At 49.5% G+C, this 18,735-nt stretch overlaps 1 protein-coding gene across 1 annotated transcript in view; it reads left to right on the top strand.

Annotated features, from left to right (window-relative positions):
• The window catches only part of ADCYAP1R1 (ADCYAP receptor type I), a 69,431-nt gene that overhangs the window by 3,541 nt on the left and 47,155 nt on the right, over positions 1-18,735 (top strand). Inside the window, exons 4-6 of the mRNA XM_020964439.1 lie at positions 1,955-2,026; positions 4,709-4,811; positions 17,513-17,614. Of these exons, the coding sequence (XP_020820098.1) occupies positions 1,955-2,026; positions 4,709-4,811; positions 17,513-17,614 (277 nt within the window). The remainder of the gene's footprint in view (positions 1-1,954; positions 2,027-4,708; positions 4,812-17,512; positions 17,615-18,735) is intronic.

Here is an 18,735-nt window from a genome sequence, read left to right as displayed (position 1 = left end):
AGTTGTCCCTGTAACAAGACAGGATGTTCTGATATGGCTCTGCCTGCATACGTTGTCCTATTTGAGCCTCCCAATCACTCTGTGAGGCACTGCTTCCATTATATAGATAATAAAACTGAGGCTCATTGACATGATGTGATTGGCCCCCTTCACAGGTTGCTACCTTCACAGCTTGGGGGTGAGACTTGAATGCAGGCTCTTGGACTCCAGAGCCAGGGCACTCTGTTCAGGCTGTTGTTTGATACCAAAACCCTCTTAATGACCCAGTTAGGTGAACAGTCTCATCTCAGCTGAATCAGGGAGAGAAGTATGTTTGTCCCCTGCCTAGACCAGGAAGCCAGGGAGGGCCTGGGGTGATGACGCCTGAAAGGGCCTCCCCCGTCCCCCTTCCTTCCCTCCTCCTTCACCCTCTATGCCCCCGCAGGCCTTGGGTGTGCTGCTGAGAGACCACAGAGACCCCGGCGAGGGATGGGGGGGTCCAGGCTTAGCACAGAGGGCCAGCCTTGGTCCTGCTTCTGGGGAACACATCCTGGCCAGCTCCACCTTCTGTAGTCCCCTTGTCTGACTGAGATGTCCTGACTCCCTCTTCGATGCCATCCTGTACTCATTCATTCATTCAGTCATTCACGCAGCAGACATAAATTCTGCATTGGCTGGATGCTGGGCATTGGGCTAATCCCTGGGCCTTGACAAGTGGATATGATCTGGATGGAAAAGCCCCGGGGTGTGGGGGTGGGGAGTGGAGAGAAGGTTCTTCCAGGCCCAGAACCAGTAGAACAGAGAGGGTGCTGAGCCAAGAGCCTTCCGCTCCGCTCCTGGCCTGGGGACTGTGGGCAGGAAAGTCCCCGGGCCTTGTGGGGCCTCAGTTCCAACTGATGATGAAGAGAACAATGCTTCATCGCTTACATTATACTATATTTTGTCATGTTAAATTAGGATAAAGACAAGAGAATGGACCTGTGATTTCATGGGTGTAGACAAATCCAGGGCAAGGAAACCCTATCAGTACAGGCTGGTACTCTCTCTGTAGCTTATTATAATAATTAGCATTAATATAGTACTTTAAGCTCAGCCAAAGTCTTTACCTGTGTTGTCTTGTTTGCTCTTCATCACAACCCTAGGAGGTAAGGTGCTTTCGTTACCCCATCTTACAGATGAAGAAACTGAGGCAGGCAGAGGCTAAGTGACTTGTGCGGGCTGTAACAGCTGGTGAATGTCTGAGGCGAGATTTGAACTCGGTTCTTGCTGACTCCAAGTCCAGGACTCTGTCTACTAGACCACTTTACTTACATGTTACAACATGTTACATGTTATTGTGGTGCATCGTTTATCACAGAATTGATGTGAAGAAAGGGTTTTGAATTATAAGATCCAATATGTAGAGCTGTGAGCTGTTACCGATGTTGTGAATTTCACAGATAGCATGGAAGCTCCCTGAGGGCAGGGATTATCTCTCTTTTTTTTTTTTTTTGCCTCTGTAGTCCCAGTGCCTGGCACCTAGCAGATGCTCGGGAAATATCTGTTGGATTGGGTCGGGTAGGGCCCCCTACACACCTTAGCAGGATTGTTGTGAGGCCTCAAAAATGTTGTGACTCTCCAAAGGGGTCTCAAGTGCGGGTGCCCAATCACGAGCACTCAAATTATACTGGATGAATGAATGAGAGCAGTGTCAGAGGAGGGAGGCAGGAGTAGGGGTGGGAAGGGAGGGGGCTAGGAACTTCCCCAATCCCTGCCTTCCCCCTTCCCCAGGGCAGATCAGAGGGTGTGGACTAGGGCTATGGAAGATGTGGCTAGAGAAAGAAGTTGGAGCCAGACTAGGGGTACATTGGGCAAAAAAGCTGAGGCTTGCTCTCAAAGCAGGGCATCTTCACTCTCTTCATGGGTGACAGTCCTTCCCTTTCTCTGCAGAGGTCAGATCTACCAGCACCTCCAGTCTGGAATTCCATACTCCTAGAGTCCAGCTGCAAGAAGACAAGAGGCAAGCATCATGGCGGCCGCCATCTTTACCCTCCTGCTGCTGCCTGTGGTGAGCACTCAGTCACTGTCTTTGCTGCTTCTCTGGTTTTGTATTTTTTGGGGGGGGGTTTGTTTTTGTTTTTTTGCTTTTTGGTGAGGCAATCAGGGTTAAGTGACTTGCCCAAGGTCACACAGCTAGTGAGTGTAACGTGCCTGAGGTCAGATTTGAACTCAGGTCCTCCTGATTCCAAGGTCAGTGCTCTATCCACTGCACCACCCAGCTGCCCCTTTCTCTGGGGTTTTCTAAGCAGGCTGCAAGGCAGGCCACTCAAATTTTCCACTTCTTCTTCTTGTCTAATTGCTATTGTTATCATTTCTAGAACCCCTGGGGAGGATCCCAGGACAGTTTTAGCCGGTCCCTGTTGGGATGATTTGGAGATGGCAGAATGATGGGCAGACCTCTGCACACATCTGAGGGATGGGCGAGCTTTGCTGGGAGCTGGGACTTCCTGGTTCCCGATCTCAACACCCCACTTTCCCTTCTATCCTCCTCCTTCCAAACTGGACTCCACAGACTGGCATGTGGAACCTGCTTCCCTTGCCCACCAATCCCCCACAGCCTTCTGTGGCAGAGCTCCAGCCCCTGGCCCTTAAGCCCACTTCAGTTTCTGAGCTCTGTAGAACGTTGAGGGGAGACACTGCCTTCCTGAAGCCTTGCCTGCCACCTACGATCTTGCCTAGGTGTCCACTTCAGGGGCAGCCTCCTTGGTCCCCCAGCTGCTGGTGGCTTCTCCCCCTTCCTCTTTGGACTGGCCAAGAGTCATCCTTGTTCTGCCCCTCCTGGACTTTATCTTTGATTGTATCAGATTTGATTTGTATCAGACACACCCTGCCCCCCGGATGGAGAGTAGATTAAGAGCCAGATGGGAGCGGGAGGTCAGGCCCCAGGTGCCCTCCTTCCCCTGAGGTTCCACACATTCACCAGGGCCCCCCAAGGACCCCTTCCCCATTTCCCATCCCCCCTGTCCTCCTCCTCCCAATTTCTCCCCCTCCTCCTCATTTCTCTCCATTTCCCCCACTCCCCCTCTTCTCCTCCTCTCAATCTCTCTCTCCTATCATCTCTCTGTCCTCCCCTCCTCCACAACAGAACTCCAGCAGTAAGCTACTTCTGTCTCCAAAGAAGGCTGAGAGTTGGGGATAGTGTGGCTTCCCAGACACCATGGGAACCCCCCAAGGCCTGGCGTCTCTTGGTCCCTGGGAAAGTCCCCAGCCCTGCTGAGGTGATTAGCCTCTGAGAGGTCCTGAATAGGCCTCATTAGGAAGGCAGATCAGGCCGTGGGAGTAGTGCCCAGAACCACAGCCTAGCCCACCTCTCCCCGCCAGGCATTTGGCCCTGCCCACCCTGGCCCAAGCCACCCTACCAGCCACCCACTGCCTGGGACCACATCGAGGCTGGCGGAAAAGGAAACAGTCTCATGGTCCCCGGGAGCCCTGTTGGGTGGGCTTCTTTGAAAATCCCTTCCCCCTCGGGGGTGCAGCTTCCCCCTTTGGGTAGTGGGCTGCCTTGTAGGGAGGCCGAGCAGTGAATGAGAGAGCCCAGGTGGACACTGCAGCGATGAGGGATGAGTGAGCTAACCTGGAGACTTTCCCACCCTGTGCTACAGCCAGATACGAAGGTGGGGAAGGGAGAGGGGGAGAGCCTGGGCCCCCACCTGAGGCCAGTCCCTTACTACCTCAGTGACCCTGGGCAGGACTGTCCTGGATGACATCAGAGGCCCTGCTGGCTCTAGAGCTGGGATCCATGGATAGGCGGCCTCTCAGTCCTGTCCTCTCCCACACCAAGTCTTGTGGAGCTATTTTACAGGTGGACAAACTAAGGTCTGACCAGACTAAGTGCCTTGATCCAGGTCACATGGTGAACTGGTGCCAGAGATGAGAGTAGAATCAGATCTGCTGCCTCTGTGGCTTTTAATGGCAGATTTCCCCAAAAGCATCCTCCCATCCACCCTAAAGTGGGCACCATTCATTCATGCCTTCATTCCTTCTTTCAAGCACCCGATAAAACAGAACCTGAGGTGAGGCAGCAGTGCAAAGATGGGCACATATGGGCCTCCTTGGGGCCCAAGGCTGACTTCACGATGCCCTCAGGGCTACCAGAAGGGCTCACTCACACTCAGTAATCCAGGAAGACTTCATGTAGGAGGAAGCACCTGAGTTTGGCCATGGAGCCTGTGGGCCCTGGGCCTGAGGCCCCCTCACTGAGGCTGACCTGGCAGCCCCCACCTGACTCCAGGGCAATTCCTGTTCCCAAGCGCTGAGGTTGGCAACATGTGAAAACAGGGTGAGGGGGTGCCAGGTCCCTGGCGCAGCTCCTGTGGCTGGGAGGAGGATGGGATGGCCAGGGGTGCTGCAGCCCGGGCCAGATCATCGTCCTGGGGCCGAGGGCAGGAGCAGCAGCAGGGTCAGAGCAAAGATGGGGGCCTGTGTGCCCAGGCTGCTGACCCCAGGCTCTGAGAAAATGATGGTAATGCCTGGTGTAAGGATGGGCATGAAGGCCTCACCTTCCCCAGCCAGCCAGCCTGCTTCCCACCTTGCTCTGTCTCCCTCCATCCCTGCTGCTGCTGCCAGAAGGCTTCCTGAGGGGCTTCTGCTCGTCTCAGGCCAGGTCTCTGCCTCCGCCCCACCCCCACTAGGGTTTGCAGACTGACTGAGTGATGGATGGCCTCTGTCCTCTCCCTCCACTCCTTCACAGGCTGCTGCCATCTCCGACTGCATCCTGAAGAAAGAAGAAGCCATGTGTCTGGAGAAGATCGAGGAGGCCAACGAGATGATGGGGCTGAACAACTCCTCCCCAGGTGAGCGCAGAGCTGGGCCTCCAGAAACCCCATCCACTGGAGTAATAGTAACAGGAATCATCAGAATAGATGCATTTGTGTGGCTTCTTCAGGTTTGCACAGCCCTTTACAACCTGGGGTGGCCGGGGCTATTACTATCCCCACTGCACAGATGAGAAACTGAGGTTAACAGAACCTGGAGCCACACAGCACAGAAGCACTGAGTTAAGATTTGAACTCGGGTCTTCCTGATTCCCAGGCCAGTGCTCCACCCACTGTACCACGGAGCTGCTCGTTTTGGGATCCCAGTTTTGACAACCCACATGTCTACTGTCATCTCCCAGCTTCGAGTCTGAGTACATGAGTCCCACCCCTAGTAAATAACCTCCAGGGGCTCCCTATCACCCCCAGGGTCAAGTACAAAATCTCCTCTTGGGCATCGAAGCCCTCCCTGGCCTGGCCCCTCCTCCCTCTCCAGCCTTTAGGCCCCTCTGTCCCCTCTGGGATCCCGCTAGCCTGGCCTCCAGGCTGCTCCCATATCTCCACTACCATGGCTGGATGGCCTTCACCTCCACATCCGCTTCCTCAGATCCCGCCTTCTGCAGGGGCCTCCCCGCCTCCTCCAGGGTGTCAGCGGCCTCAGCAGCCTGAGCCCTCGCCCAGCACCTGCTGGGCCCAGCCTCCCTACCTCTCTGAGCTGCTGAGCAGGGAGAAACCTCATGGACTTCAGCTGATAATTCCCCTCTGGGGGGATGCTGGAGCTTCCCAAAGCTTCTCAGTTACCCCACCCAGCTTCTCATCATCTGCATTTTCAATATCTAAGCCATAGATAGGGGGAAATGGGGGAAGCTGAACAGCCCAGGGCCAGGGATGGGGAGCTGCCGTGCTTACAAAAGCCCTCCCCCCAGGCTGAGATCAGCGCCGTCCTGGACATTCTGAATCCCTGCCTGTACCGCTCCTTGTTGTCCACTAGGTGGCATCGTCCACCATCATCCACTATTTGTACCAGATGTGTGTCCTGAGGGACCGCTCTGGGGATCCGTTTGCTACATGGGAGAATCTGGACAAGAGGCATTCTTCATCCACCGACTGTCCGGTGCGGACTGCTGGGCTAATCCGTCCTGATGTGCCGTGATGCTCGCTGAGGGGCTCCTATCTCCTCATCCACAGGGAATGCCTTCCCACGGGCTCTATACGGGACAAACTTGGTGGCAGACGCGGACAGATCAGGAGCGCATATGGCTCCCTGCTTGATGGTCATAACCACAGAGCTGTTGAACAGTCCCCATCTCTGCGGTGGCATCAATCAAGAAATATAATCTTAACGTATTTGCAAAAGCTATGAAAACTCGTTCTGCTGTTTTAAAGAAGTGCAAAGACTGCCTGTTCTCACATTTTCAGCTGGAATATTCTCTGTACACTTATAGATCTCACATAGAGATTTTCTTCAGTGAGAAAGTAGTTATTAGTGTTCTCTTGAGCACCTTCTGGTCAAAATACGTTTTTATTGATAGTTCTTGTTTTTATATCCTTCATATTTCCCACTGTACTCCTCCCTACTCCCAGAGAGCAATCCTTTATAATGATGAATTTTTACAAAGAAAGAAAAGAAAAAGGGGGAAAGTTCCATGAAGCCAACATATTTTAAAAAAAAAACTTGTGATAAAACATGCAATATTTCATGTGCTCAGTTCTTTTTTGTAGTTTTTAAAAATCATTAAAATTTTTATTTTTTTGTTTTTTCCAATTACACATAAAAAAAAATTTTAACATACTTTTTTTTAGAATTTTGAGTTCCAAATTCTCTCTTCTGCTCCCTCCCCTGACCCATCATTGAGAGGGCAAGCAATTTGATATAGGTTATACATTTGTAACAATGCAAAACATATTTCCATATTAGCCATGTTACAAAAAAAAAAAATTAAAAACCACAGACCAAAAAAAAAACCCAAGAAAAATAAAGAAAGTTTTTAAAAGTTTGCTTGAATCTACATTTAGACTGCGTCAATTCTTCCTCTGGAGGTGGATAGCATTTTTCATCTTAAGTCCTTTAGAATTATCTTAGATCATTGTAATGCTGAGAAAAGCTGAGTCCTTCACAGTTGATCATTGTACAATATTGCTGTTACTGTGTACAACGTTCACCTGGTTCTGCACACTTCACTTTGCATCAGTTCCTGTAAGTCTTTCCAGGTTTTTCTAAAGCCATCCTGCTTGTCATTTGTTATAGCACAACATATGACAATCATATACCACAGTTTGTTCAGCCATCCCCCAATTGATGGGCATCTCCTTAGTTTCCACTTCTTTGCCACCACAAAAAGGAACTGCTATCAAATATTTTTGCACAAAGAAGCCCTTTTTCCTTTTCTTTGATCTCTTTGGGATATGGACCCAGTAGTGGTATTTCCCGGTCAAAGGGTACCTGTAGTTTGAAAGCCCTTTGGGCATAGTTCCAAATTGCTCTCCAGAATGGTTGGATCCACCAAGAGTGCATTGATGTCCCAGTTTTCCCACCTCACCTCCAACATTTGTCATTTCTGATAGGTGTGAAGTGGTACCTCTGTTGTTGTTCCACTATTTAGTCTTGTCTGACTCTTGGTGACCCCATGGACCACAGCACACCAGGCTCTTCTGTCCTCCACTATCTCCAAAGTCTGCCCAAGCTCATGTTCATTGCTTCCATGACACTGTCCATCTCATCTTCTGCCATCTCATTTTCCTTTTGCCTTCAATCTTTCCCGATGTCAGGATCTTATCCAGTGAGTCTCATCTTTTCATTATGTGACCAAAGTATTAAGTTTCAGCTTTAGCATTTGACCTTCCAGTAAATAGTCTGAATTATTTTCTTAAAGTATTGACTGATTTGATCTCCTTGCCATCCAAGGGATGCTCAAAAGTCTTCTCCAGCATCACAATTCAAAAGCATTGACTCTTAAGTGCTCAGCTTTCCTTATAATCCAACTCTCACATCTATACATTACTACTGGAAAAACCATAGCTTTAACTGTATGGACCTTTGTCAGCAAGATGATGTCTGCTTTTTAGTCTACTGTCCAGATTTGCCATAGCTTTCTTTCCAAGGAGCAAGTGTCTTTTAATTTCATGGCTGCAGTCACTGGCTGTGGTGATCTTTGAGCCCAAAAATACAAAATCTGACAGTGGTTCCATTTCTTCTCCCTCTGTTTGCTAGGAAGTGATGGGACCAGTTGCCAAGATCTTAGTTTTTTGTCTTATTTTTTCTCTTTTTAAGTTAAGCTTCAAGCCAGCTTTGACACTCTCCTCTTTCACCCTCATCAAGAAGCTTCTTAATTCTTCTTTATTTTTTGCCTTCAGCGAGGTAGCATCTCAATATCTGAGACTGTTGATATTTTTCCTGGCAACCTTAATTCTGGCTTTTGATTTATCCAGCCTGGCATTTCTTGCAATATAGTCTGCATACAAGTTAAATATATAAAGTGACAGTACATGGCCTTGTTGTATGCCTTTTCACATATATATATATATATATATATATGCATATATATATATATATAGTATATATATATATATTTTTATTTTATTTTATTTGCTGAGGCAATCAGGATTAAGTGACTTGCCCAGGGTCACACAGCTAGTAAGTGTTATGTGTCTGAGGCTGGATTTGAACTCAGGTCCTCCTGAGTTCAGGGCTAGTGCTCTATCCACTGCACCACCTAGCTGCCCCCTCTTTTTCCAATATTAAACCAATCAGTTTGTGGCATTTTTGGTTCTAACTGTTGCTTCTTGGTCCACATGCAGGTTCCTCAGAAGACAGGTAAAATGGTCTTTGAGGACTAGCCCTATTTTGTTATGTTCCGCACATCAAAGACTTTCGTGTAGTCAATGAAGCAGAAGGAGTTGTTTTTCTGGAACTCTCTTGCTTTCTCAATAAGCCAGTGAATGTGGACAATTTGGTGTCTAGTTCCTCTGCCTCTTCAAAAACTAGCCCATTCCTCTGTAATTTTCAGTTCACATATTGCTAAAGCTGAGCTTGCAGAATCCTATGCATAACTTTGCTGGCATGTGAAATGATCACAATTGTTGGGTAATTTGAACATTCCTTGGCATTGCCTTTCTTTAGGGTTGAGATGTAAACTGATCTTTTCCAATCGAGTGACCACCATTGAGTTTTCAAAATTTGCTGGCATATTGAGTGCAGCACTTTAACAGCATCATCTTCTAGGATGGAAATAGCTCAGCTGGAATTCCATCACCTCCACTGGCCTTATTGTTAGTAATGCTTTCTAAGACCCACTTGACTTCATTCTCCACAATGTCTGGCTCTAGATCAGTAACCACACCACTGTGGTTATCAGTGACGTTAAGATCTTTCTCATATAATTTTTTGTATATTATTGCCACCTCTTTTTAATCTCTTCTACTTCTCTCAAGTCCCTACCATTTTTTGCCTTTTATCGTTCCCATTTTTTTCATGAAATGCTCCCCTTGATGTCTAATTTTCTTGAAGAGATTTTTTTCTTTCCCATTCTCTTGCTTTCTTCTATTTCTTTGTATTGCTCATTTAAGAAAACCTTCTTGTCTTTCCTTGTAGTTCTCTGGAATTCTGCATTCAGTTGGGTATACGTTTCCCTTTCCCTTTCCTTCTTTCCTCAGTTATTTTAAAGCCTCATCAGACGCCATGTTGCTTCCTTGCTCTCCTTTTCTTTGGGATGCTTTTTGTTGCTGCCTCTAGTACAGTATCACGAACCTCTGTCTGTAGTTCTTCAGGCTCTCAGTCCACCAGATCTAATCCCTAAATCTCGTCATCACCTCCACTTCATATTCATTACGGATGTTATTTAGGTCATTCCTGTATTATCTCATGGTTTTTCCTACTTTCTTCAGTTTAAGTCTGAATTTTGCAATAAGAAGCTCATGATCTGAGCCACAGCCAGCTCCAGGTCTCCTTTTAACTGAGTGCATAGGGCTTCTCCACCTTTGGCCACAAAGTACATAATCAGTCTGGTTTGTATATTGACCACCAGGTGATGTCCATGTGTAGAGTCATTTTGGGGGTTGTTGGAAAAGGGTGTTTGCTATGACCAGTGAGTTATCTTGACAAAACTTTATCAGTCTTTGTCCTGGTGGTATCTCAGAGTTATTTTAATTTGCCTTTCTCTAATCAATAGTGATTTAGAGCATTTTTTCATGTGACTATAGAAAGCTTGGATTTCTTCATTTGAAAAGTACTGGTTCATATCCTTTGACCATTTATCAATTGAAGAAGGGCTCTTGTTTCTACAAATTTGACTCAGTTCTCTATATATTTGAGAAATGAGGACTTAATCAGAGAAACTTGCTGTAAAAATGTCCCCCCACTTTTCTGCTTTCCTCATAATCTTGGCTGTGTTGGTGTGTTTGCGCAAATATGTTTTAATTTAATGTAATCAAAATTATCCCTTTGATATCCTACAGTGCTCTCTGTCTCTCGTTTGGTCATGAATTTTTCCCTTACCCATAGATCTGACAGGCAAGCTATTCTATGCTCCCCTAATTTGCTTATGTCTAAATCATATACCTATTTTGAACTTATCTTGGTTGTTTGGGGTAGACACCCTGAGTTGGAGGGGTGTCTACACTGAGTACCTAAAGTCTTCCCCTGGAGAAATGGGTAGATAAGAACAATTTGTTCCAATGGCTGTGAGGCAGCTCACGCAGGTGCTACAGAGTGCTGAGAGCTTGGCCAGACATGGAAGATGCTGAGGTCATCCACTGCATCCCAGGCCATTGCCACTCACCCTGACTTTTTTCTTGCCTCTGGACTCTGATGAAGCTGCGAGAGAGAGTGAGCCTGACGACTTTGTGCAGCTCTGCCTCTCTTAAATCCAATTTATCCACGAGCTGAGACATCACCTGTGATGCCATTGGTCCTCTTTGGAAACAAAGGACAAACAACAGCATCTTGGTATATGGTGTAGGGTGTTGGTCTAGACCTGGTTTTTGCCAAGGTCTTTCACTTCTGCAAAGAAGTTGGGTCCGGGTGTTCTTTGCAACACTCAGTGTGGATTACTTGTTCTTTTCTTTTATGTTATTGTAGTGATTTGTGATGTTTTCCTGGTTCTCTTTGCATTGGTTTGGATGTCTACCCACGTCTCTCTGCAGTCCTCATAATCACCATTTCTTACAGTGAATTAATCTTCCATTGCAATGATGAACTAAAATTTGTTTTAGCCGTTCTCCAAATGATGAGCATTTGTTTTGTGTCTAGTTTTTACTACCACAAAGTGTTGCTATAAGTATTTTTGGAGGGTGTGGGATTTTTTTTTTTGGCATTGACCTCTTTGAGGGATAATCATGGCAGTGGAATCTCTGGGCTAGAGAATTTAGGCATCTTAGCCCCTTTCTTTGCACAAATGCAAATTGCTTTCCAGAAGGGCTGTGCCAATTCTCAGCTACACTAATAATGAATCTTTTAAGAATGATCTCTCCAACACTGACTATTTCTATTTTCTGTCCTCTTTGTTAGGTATCTTCTTTTTTTCAGTAATATCATCCATTGTTTTTTTTTTCCAATCTTTTGGCATCTTCCCCTCTTTCAGGTGCCTTGAGAATTGATCCCTTGAAGCTTTCAAAATTGTGCCTCCAGTAGTGATTTCTTCCATGTGGACTTGTCCAGTCAGAAGTTCTTCCTACCTTTATCTTCTTATATTCCCTTTCCCTTTTCTCATTTAACGTATTGCAGACAAAGGTGTTGAATTCCACAGTCCTCAGTGATAGGAACAAATTACTTGTAGAAATGCTGGCAAATCTCTTACATTTCATCAGCCGGTTTTCCTCCTTCCATCTTGTCTCTCAATGTTCTTAGAATGGTTTTATTTAATTGATTCTTTCCACAAACTTTCCACAAACATCTGCAACCTCCCAAGTGCCACAGATTCAAATGTAATTGGAAAATATTTAACAAAATAAGTAAAAATACCATAGAGCATAGATGAAGTTAATACGTGGTTTCCTAAGTCAATACGTGGTCTGCAAGGACCCTCATGTGTGGTTTAGAGGTCCCATTTCTATTTGAGTTTGACACCACTGATCTCCCCAGGCTTTGCTATTTTATCGAGGAGATACGGTCTGTAACAGTCTACGACCATCTTTCAGATTTTACACACGCATTCCGATGGTGCACCACAGTGTTGTTCCTAACTGACACATCTTGCCTCTTGGCCAGGAGAGCAGCTCTGCTTGTTGAAGCCGTTTCCATCTCTTCGGAGCTCCTGAGGGTGGGGATCGATTTCTTTTAGGTAGACTTTGGGGAGAGGGTGGCGCTAGCCTGGGCTGAGGATTTCCCTTTATCCAGTTCTTGGTTCACCTGTCCATGGCCCATTTGAGTAGGATGGAGTTCTTATTACCTGTAGCTCTTTCTTCCCAACCTTGTCTTTGGTTACTTGATGCTGGTTTTGATCTTTACTCTGACTCGTTGGACTGCACCCAGAGGGGTTGATTCTGAATGACTTCTGTGCAGGTAAACAGGTGCCTCTTGTCTGCTAAGATGGAGTCTGTCTCATTTTGGGGATGTCATTCGATGCTCGCTGGGTCCTGACTCTTCTTAAAGAAGAGAGGCAGAGATAGGATGTGGGGAGGGAATAAGCATTTATATACAGTGCCTGCTGTTTGCAGGCACTGCACTTAGTGATTTACAAATATGATCTCATCTGGGCCTCACAAAAACCCTGGGAGGTAGGTGCTGTTATGACCCCCTTTTTACAGTTAAAGAAACTGAGGCAAACAGAGCTAAGTGACTTGCCCAGGGTCACACAGCCAGTAAGTGCCTGAGGCCTTCCTGACTCCATGCTGGCTGCCTCCGAAGGTTTTTGAGCCATCCATAAACATTCAGCCTTTGGCCTCTTCTTTCCTCACTCTGCCCCACATTTGCCAGCAGGGGCTTTGCTGTCCTGTCCCATGTCCACTGGTGTCTGGAAGCCAAAAAGGATCAGTCCTCCTTTCCTTGGCTCTTCATTCTCTCCATCAGGACTGGGAAAAGCCCTCCCGGCAGACTCTCCCTAAGCTTGGCCAGGCATGGTGATTGAGTGGCCCATAAAGTGACCGCTCTTGTCCCTTTGGACATCCAGCCATCTCCTTGTCTGACTCTCCACAGCGCCATATTTCCAGGGGCGTGGGACTCCTGTTTCCTGTTTTCACTGACAGCGAATGTGAGCAGAACAAGAATGATAATAAAGATAATAATAACCACCACCACCACCACTGGCATCCCTTTAGCCCTTTCAAGTTTGCCAACGTGATTATCTAATTTGCACAGGGAGGGGCCTCCCAGAGCAAGGCCTCGCTGTGGTTGCTGAACCAGTGTCTGACATGGACATGATGGCACACAAATTTGAACAAAATCCGAACTTGAAAGAGATAGAGGACATTCCAAAAGCCTGGCAGAATGGCCTGAGAGATTCAAGGAGCAGTGTGGGGGGAGGACAGGGAGGATCCAGGAAGGCTTGATGGAAGAGGCGGCACCCAAACTGTTGTTGGAGGCAGAGAAAGACACCCTTTATGTAAGATGATTGGATGGCAGGCTGGGAGTCTATGGGGGTGATGGTGCAAGGCGAGAGAGGGCATGTGCTTTGTATCTCTCTATTTGGACACATGATGCATCCCCCAGGAGAATGTAAGCTCTCCGAGGGCAGGCACAGTTTCTTTGTTGTTATATTCCCAGAGCCCCACTTAGAGTCCACCATCCTAGGAGCTTAGTAAAGGACTGTGAATGGGAAAGAGCAGCGTAAGGGGCCAGCTGGTGATGGACTATGGGTGACCTAGGGATGGAGAAGAAGAGATGAGACAGGAGGGGTTAGAGGTTGGCGGGAGAGCTGAGAAAAGGCACCATGAATTGGACATAAAGAGAGGGATGGGAACCACCTTGGAAAATGGGTGGGAGAGGAGGAAGTGAACACTGTGAGAGTCAGCAACTTTCCTGAGAGTTTGACTGGGGAAGGGGAGACATCTGGGTGGGGCAGAAGGGACAGTGGGGCTCGAGGATGGAGGACACAATGGTATGTTTGCAGGCAGCAGGAAGGAGCTGCTGACACCCTAGCCCCATCCCATGGAGGATGCGATTCTATCCCTCTTGTCTTACTAGATTTGTTCAGAACTGGGAGATCCAAATTCTGTCATGCCACAAAACCTGCCCCAGCTGCGCTGCCTGCATCCACCCATTTTAAAAAGATGCCATCTATGTTTTCACCCAAATCACTGATAAAAATGGTGATCCCAATGGGGCTAAGGATAGAAGGCTCTTCAGGACCCTTTGGGCCCCATTGTTCTGAACCCAGGAGGTGCCCCCACACCCTCCCATCGAGTCAGACACCCTCATGAAATCCATATATGTAATGTCTAGACCAGGGGTCCCTAACCTTTGGGACCGTGGATGCCTCTGGCTTGAGTATGGGGAAGCCGATGGGTCCCTTCTCACAGTCGTGTTAAAATAGAGGCTGCCCGTCCCCAGTACCTGGGTGGGGGCGGGGGGCTGCACTGTCCCTGCTGGCTCAGACTGCATTAGGGCCTTGTTAGCCCGCAGGCTGGCTGACCAGCTTCCCCAGGGCAGCAGATGTCCAAGAGCTCATTAGCCTGTTACCTCGTTCTAAGCAGCAGCAGGTACACAGCTGCCACGGGGAAGGTAGAGTGAGAGGCATGGGCTGGGCCACTCCAAGGAGGAGGGCAGGCAGTTCTCTCCTTCCTCTTCTCTACTTGCTCTGGAAGTCTGGGCAGACGCAGGGAGAGTCTCAAGGGCAGAAGGGCCTAGAGCCAACCGCAGCCACAACCTGAGTGGCTGGCAGAAAGCACCCTCAGGTGCCAGCCACCAGGCGCACTGAAGAATCAATCCTAGGATGTCCCTTAGCTGCATGGCAGGCAGGCCTCCAGGAGTGGGCAGGGGTAGGCGGGCGGGCTTCTCCTGCCAGGGAGAGGTCTGGCCTGCTCAGCCTACTCATTGCAGAGGCAGCCAGCCCTAGAATGTTCAGCAGGGAGGGGACTTGGGGACATGCCAGTCCCACCCACTGCACGAATAAGGAAACTGAGCCCCAGAGAGGAGAAGGGGACTTGGCCAAGGTCACATGGGCGGGGATGAGACTAGAGTCCAGGAGTGCTGATGCCCAGGGCAGTGCCCTGTCCACTTGCCCCTGCAGGCTCTGTCCAAGCCCTGAATGTCCTTAAGACAATATTATTGCTCATTGAAACTCGTGGGCTAGTCCTTCTTTCCTTCTTAGGGGGATGTGGGGAGACGGATGTTGGGCCTGGGGCTGCCTCTGCCCACAGACACCTACATCATCACCCCCAAACCACCCACCCTGGCCTGCCACCTTGTCTGAAATACTACCATTTCTTCTGCCCATCTACCAAGCAGCACGATGCAGAGGGCCTGCCTCAGAAGCTTGGGCCCTGCTGCTTCCTAAGTCTAAGGCCTTGGGAAAGTCACCTGGAGCTTTCTGGGCTCAGTTTCCTTATCTGTAAAATAAAAGGAATGGACTAGATCAATGGTTCTCAACCTAGGGTCTGTGAAATACATGTGTGTGCATATGTGTTTATGATGTAGAACTGTATTTCAAAATCATTTCCTTTCCCTTGTAATCCTAGGTGTTTTATTTTGTGCACTTACAAACTCTCTTCTGAAAGGGCTTTCCTATGACAGGCAAAGGGGTCCAGGAGGTAGAAGAGCTAAGAAGGCCCTTGCTCCATAGCCTCTGAGGCCACTTGCTGACCTAGGTCCTGTGATCCCCTCTAGGATTCTCTCTGGACACCAGATTCCCCCGCGAGGGGAAGATGAGCTCCTCGGGCTCTTCCCTCCCAGACTCAGGGCTCAGGCACTTGGGGAGAGGGAGAAAGCCCCAGCTGGAGGCTGCCGGAGGCCAAAAGGGAGGGGGCCAGAGCTGGCGGCTGCCTCCCTGCCTTTGTGACTGCCCCAGGCTGTTCCTGGTGGGGTTGGGGGCTGTCAAGGCCAGGCTATGATCTCTGGCCCCCAGGACAACCTGAGGAACTCCAGAGGCTGGAACAGCTCCAAGGCTGAGCTCTTGTAACCATCCATCATTTTCCTCAGGTACCTGGGAATTCTTTACAGCATCCTCTATTTAAAGAATTGATCACTCTTCAGCTCAATTAAGACAACGGTCCCTATGGGCACGTTCCCCCCGTGGTCCGCACAAAATCATGCTCTGTCTGTATCTGTCCTGTCCTGTCCCAAACCAGCCTCAATCATGTGGCCCCACATGACCCCAGACGGTGAGGGCCCACCAGCATCCCTCAAACATTTATCAAGCCCCTGTGCTAGACACCAGAAGGACAAATACAAAAACCAGGCAGTGGCCTTACCATGGAGCCATCCAGCCGTTCATAGGGGAGAAGAGCCAGCCCAGATATACCAGGTGTGGCTCGGGTACCCACCTGACCCCTGTGGCAACCCAGCCACCACCGCCCCTCAAACATCTATCAAGCTCCTACTATGTGCTAGGCACCAGATATACAAGCACAGCATGCATTCTTCAACGAGAAGAACCTGCCTCACATGGTCACTGAGAGCACAGCAAGATCTGCCCTTCACCTGTTACAGAGGAACAGAATGAAGAACCTGTGTCCCAGCCAGGGGGGAAGGGACTGAGCCAAGGTCACACAGCCCAGCGCTCTCTTAGGATACGCAGGCCTGCCACTGAGCCTTCCCTCTGCACCGTCTCCCTCAGTTAGAGGGCGAGCCCCCCACGGGCAGACACTGGCTCCATCATCTGCTTGTGGCTTCCGTGTTGAGTCCGGGCCCTGGCTCCGGTCTGCAGCACGTGGCTCTCCCTGGGTCTCTTCCTCAGGCTCCATCATCCAGGTCACCCCCACTCACTGGAGGGTGGTCCCCAGAGTCCTCTCCTCTCCTCCCTTGGTACTTTCTCCCTCGGAGACCTCATTGGCTCCCACAGGAGCGTGGGTAGCAGAACGCTCCAGGTCCTGCTTGTCACTTAAAGTCCTTCCTCCTCACCTGTCTTGTGACTCTCCTCCCCACAAAACCCCCACAAGCCAGCTACATGTCTCTGCTCAGGTCCCCCCACGGCTCAGACTCCTCTCAGGTCATCTGTCACCTCTGCTCTCTATGGGAGCATCTTCTGTGCATCTAGTTCTCTCTCTGGGATGGCTCCTCCACTAGATGGAGAGCCCCTTGAGGACAGGCTCTGCTTGCCCCCAGCACCTGGCACGGGAACCTGGCTCACAGCAGGTGCTTCCTAACTGCTTTTTCGCTGACCACCAGACCCTCGGTCACCATGTGAATCCGGACAAGTCACTTCTGCTCTGAACCCCAGCCTCCCCATCCACAAAAGGAGAGCAGTAATGTCTGTAAATAAGGACCAGCCTCCAGAGCTGGGGGACTGAGGGAGATAACACAGGGAATGGGCTTTGCACACCTTGGAGCACCCTGGGCATTCCAGCTGAGGTCTGGCCCAGAGTGGAAGTCACCTCTGAGGAAGGCTGAGGCAAGGAAGGAGTGCATCCAGGACTGGGGCCTGGGACCCGACACCCGCCGTGATGTTGGCAGGTGCGCCCCCTGGCTTGCTCTGCGCCAGGCATCTGAGTGGCTCTTCATTTTGGAGGAGGCTCCCTGAGGGCAGGCTGCCCCTTTCAGAGTAGGATGGCTAGGTACCCACCGTGCCTCGGGGGTGGGTCAGGGATGGCAACAGCCCTGCCTGATCACATCTTGGGCCCTCTCTCCTCCCATCCCCCTCCCTGTACAGGCTGCCCTTGGATGTGGGACAACATCACGTGCTGGAGGCCAGCCGTCATGGGACAGGTTGTGGAGGTTGGCTGCCCTGAACTCTTCCAGATTTTAAATGAAGGTACATACACCTGCCTGCTCACCCTTGTCATAGCCTATCTCTGTTATTGCTAAAGATGAGAATGTCAAGAGTGCCAAAGAAAACCCAGGGCTGATCCTTCCCAGGGACCCCCTCCCACAGGGCTGGGGGTGGGGTCATATGGGGCAAAAACATCCGAGGTGGGGGCAGCGCAGAGGATAGCCTGACTCTGGTACCGCCTTGATGGGAGAATGAGCAGTCCAGGGCCTGAGGCACCAGGGGTGAGGACAGTGAAACTGCTACCGGAGGGAAGCAGCCCCCACCCTGCCCCCACCAGATGTCAGACACCAGACAAGGCCCTGCTTGCCTCAGGTTAGGGAGGTCTCTGCCCTCCAGCTCTCCCTAGCCTCCAGGGGACATACAGGATGACAGGGAAACTGAGAGAATAGAGATAGAGTCAGGGCCAGGCTTGTGAGGGGTGGGAGAAAAGGGAGACAGAGGTATTGTCTGGGAAGCTCCCAGACAATCCAAGCTGGTCTGAGATCAGGCAGGATTCTTCAGTGAGGACATCTGGTGATCTCCTCCAGACCCAGGACGCCCTGACTGTCCAGTCCGATGCTGCCCCTTGTGACCATCACTGTCCTGACCCAGGGACATGCCTTCCCCAGCAGTGAGGGGCTTGCTGGACAGGGGACACTACCCATATGGGCCTGTGTGAGTCCTGGCTCCCATATTAAGTGACCCCAGACCTGTTTGCAGAAGCGCAAACCCAGAAGCATCTCATCTATTCACACTCCCCTCATTCAGGATTCCCATCATTCCAAGTCATCCTAAGGGGGACCAAGTAAAGCTGTCCTGTGATTCTCCCCACTTGGATTTGGTGTGGTCCTAGAAATGCTAACATTATCAATAAGCAAGGGAAAGACATGGAAGGGACGGACATTGGTGAGAAGCAACATTACCCCTAAGCACAGACCACTTAGAAAACCCCAGAGAATCAGCAGATAAATAGATTGAGAAGATTAATAGCTTTAGGAAAGCTTTCTTCTTGTGGTCTTTTAATTAATGTGACAAACATTATTGGACTTCTGTTCTGTGCAGGACCCAAGAAGGAATTTGATAATAAATAATGTAAGACTGCAAGAGGCCTTTAATGGAGCAAA

Source organism: Phascolarctos cinereus, unplaced genomic scaffold, assembly GCF_003287225.1.
Source record: "Phascolarctos cinereus isolate Bilbo 61053 unplaced genomic scaffold, phaCin_HiC Scaffold_4;HRSCAF=312, whole genome shotgun sequence".
Taxonomy (NCBI): Eukaryota; Metazoa; Chordata; class Mammalia; order Diprotodontia; family Phascolarctidae; genus Phascolarctos; species Phascolarctos cinereus.
This window is presented reverse-complemented; position numbering and strand designations above follow the sequence as displayed.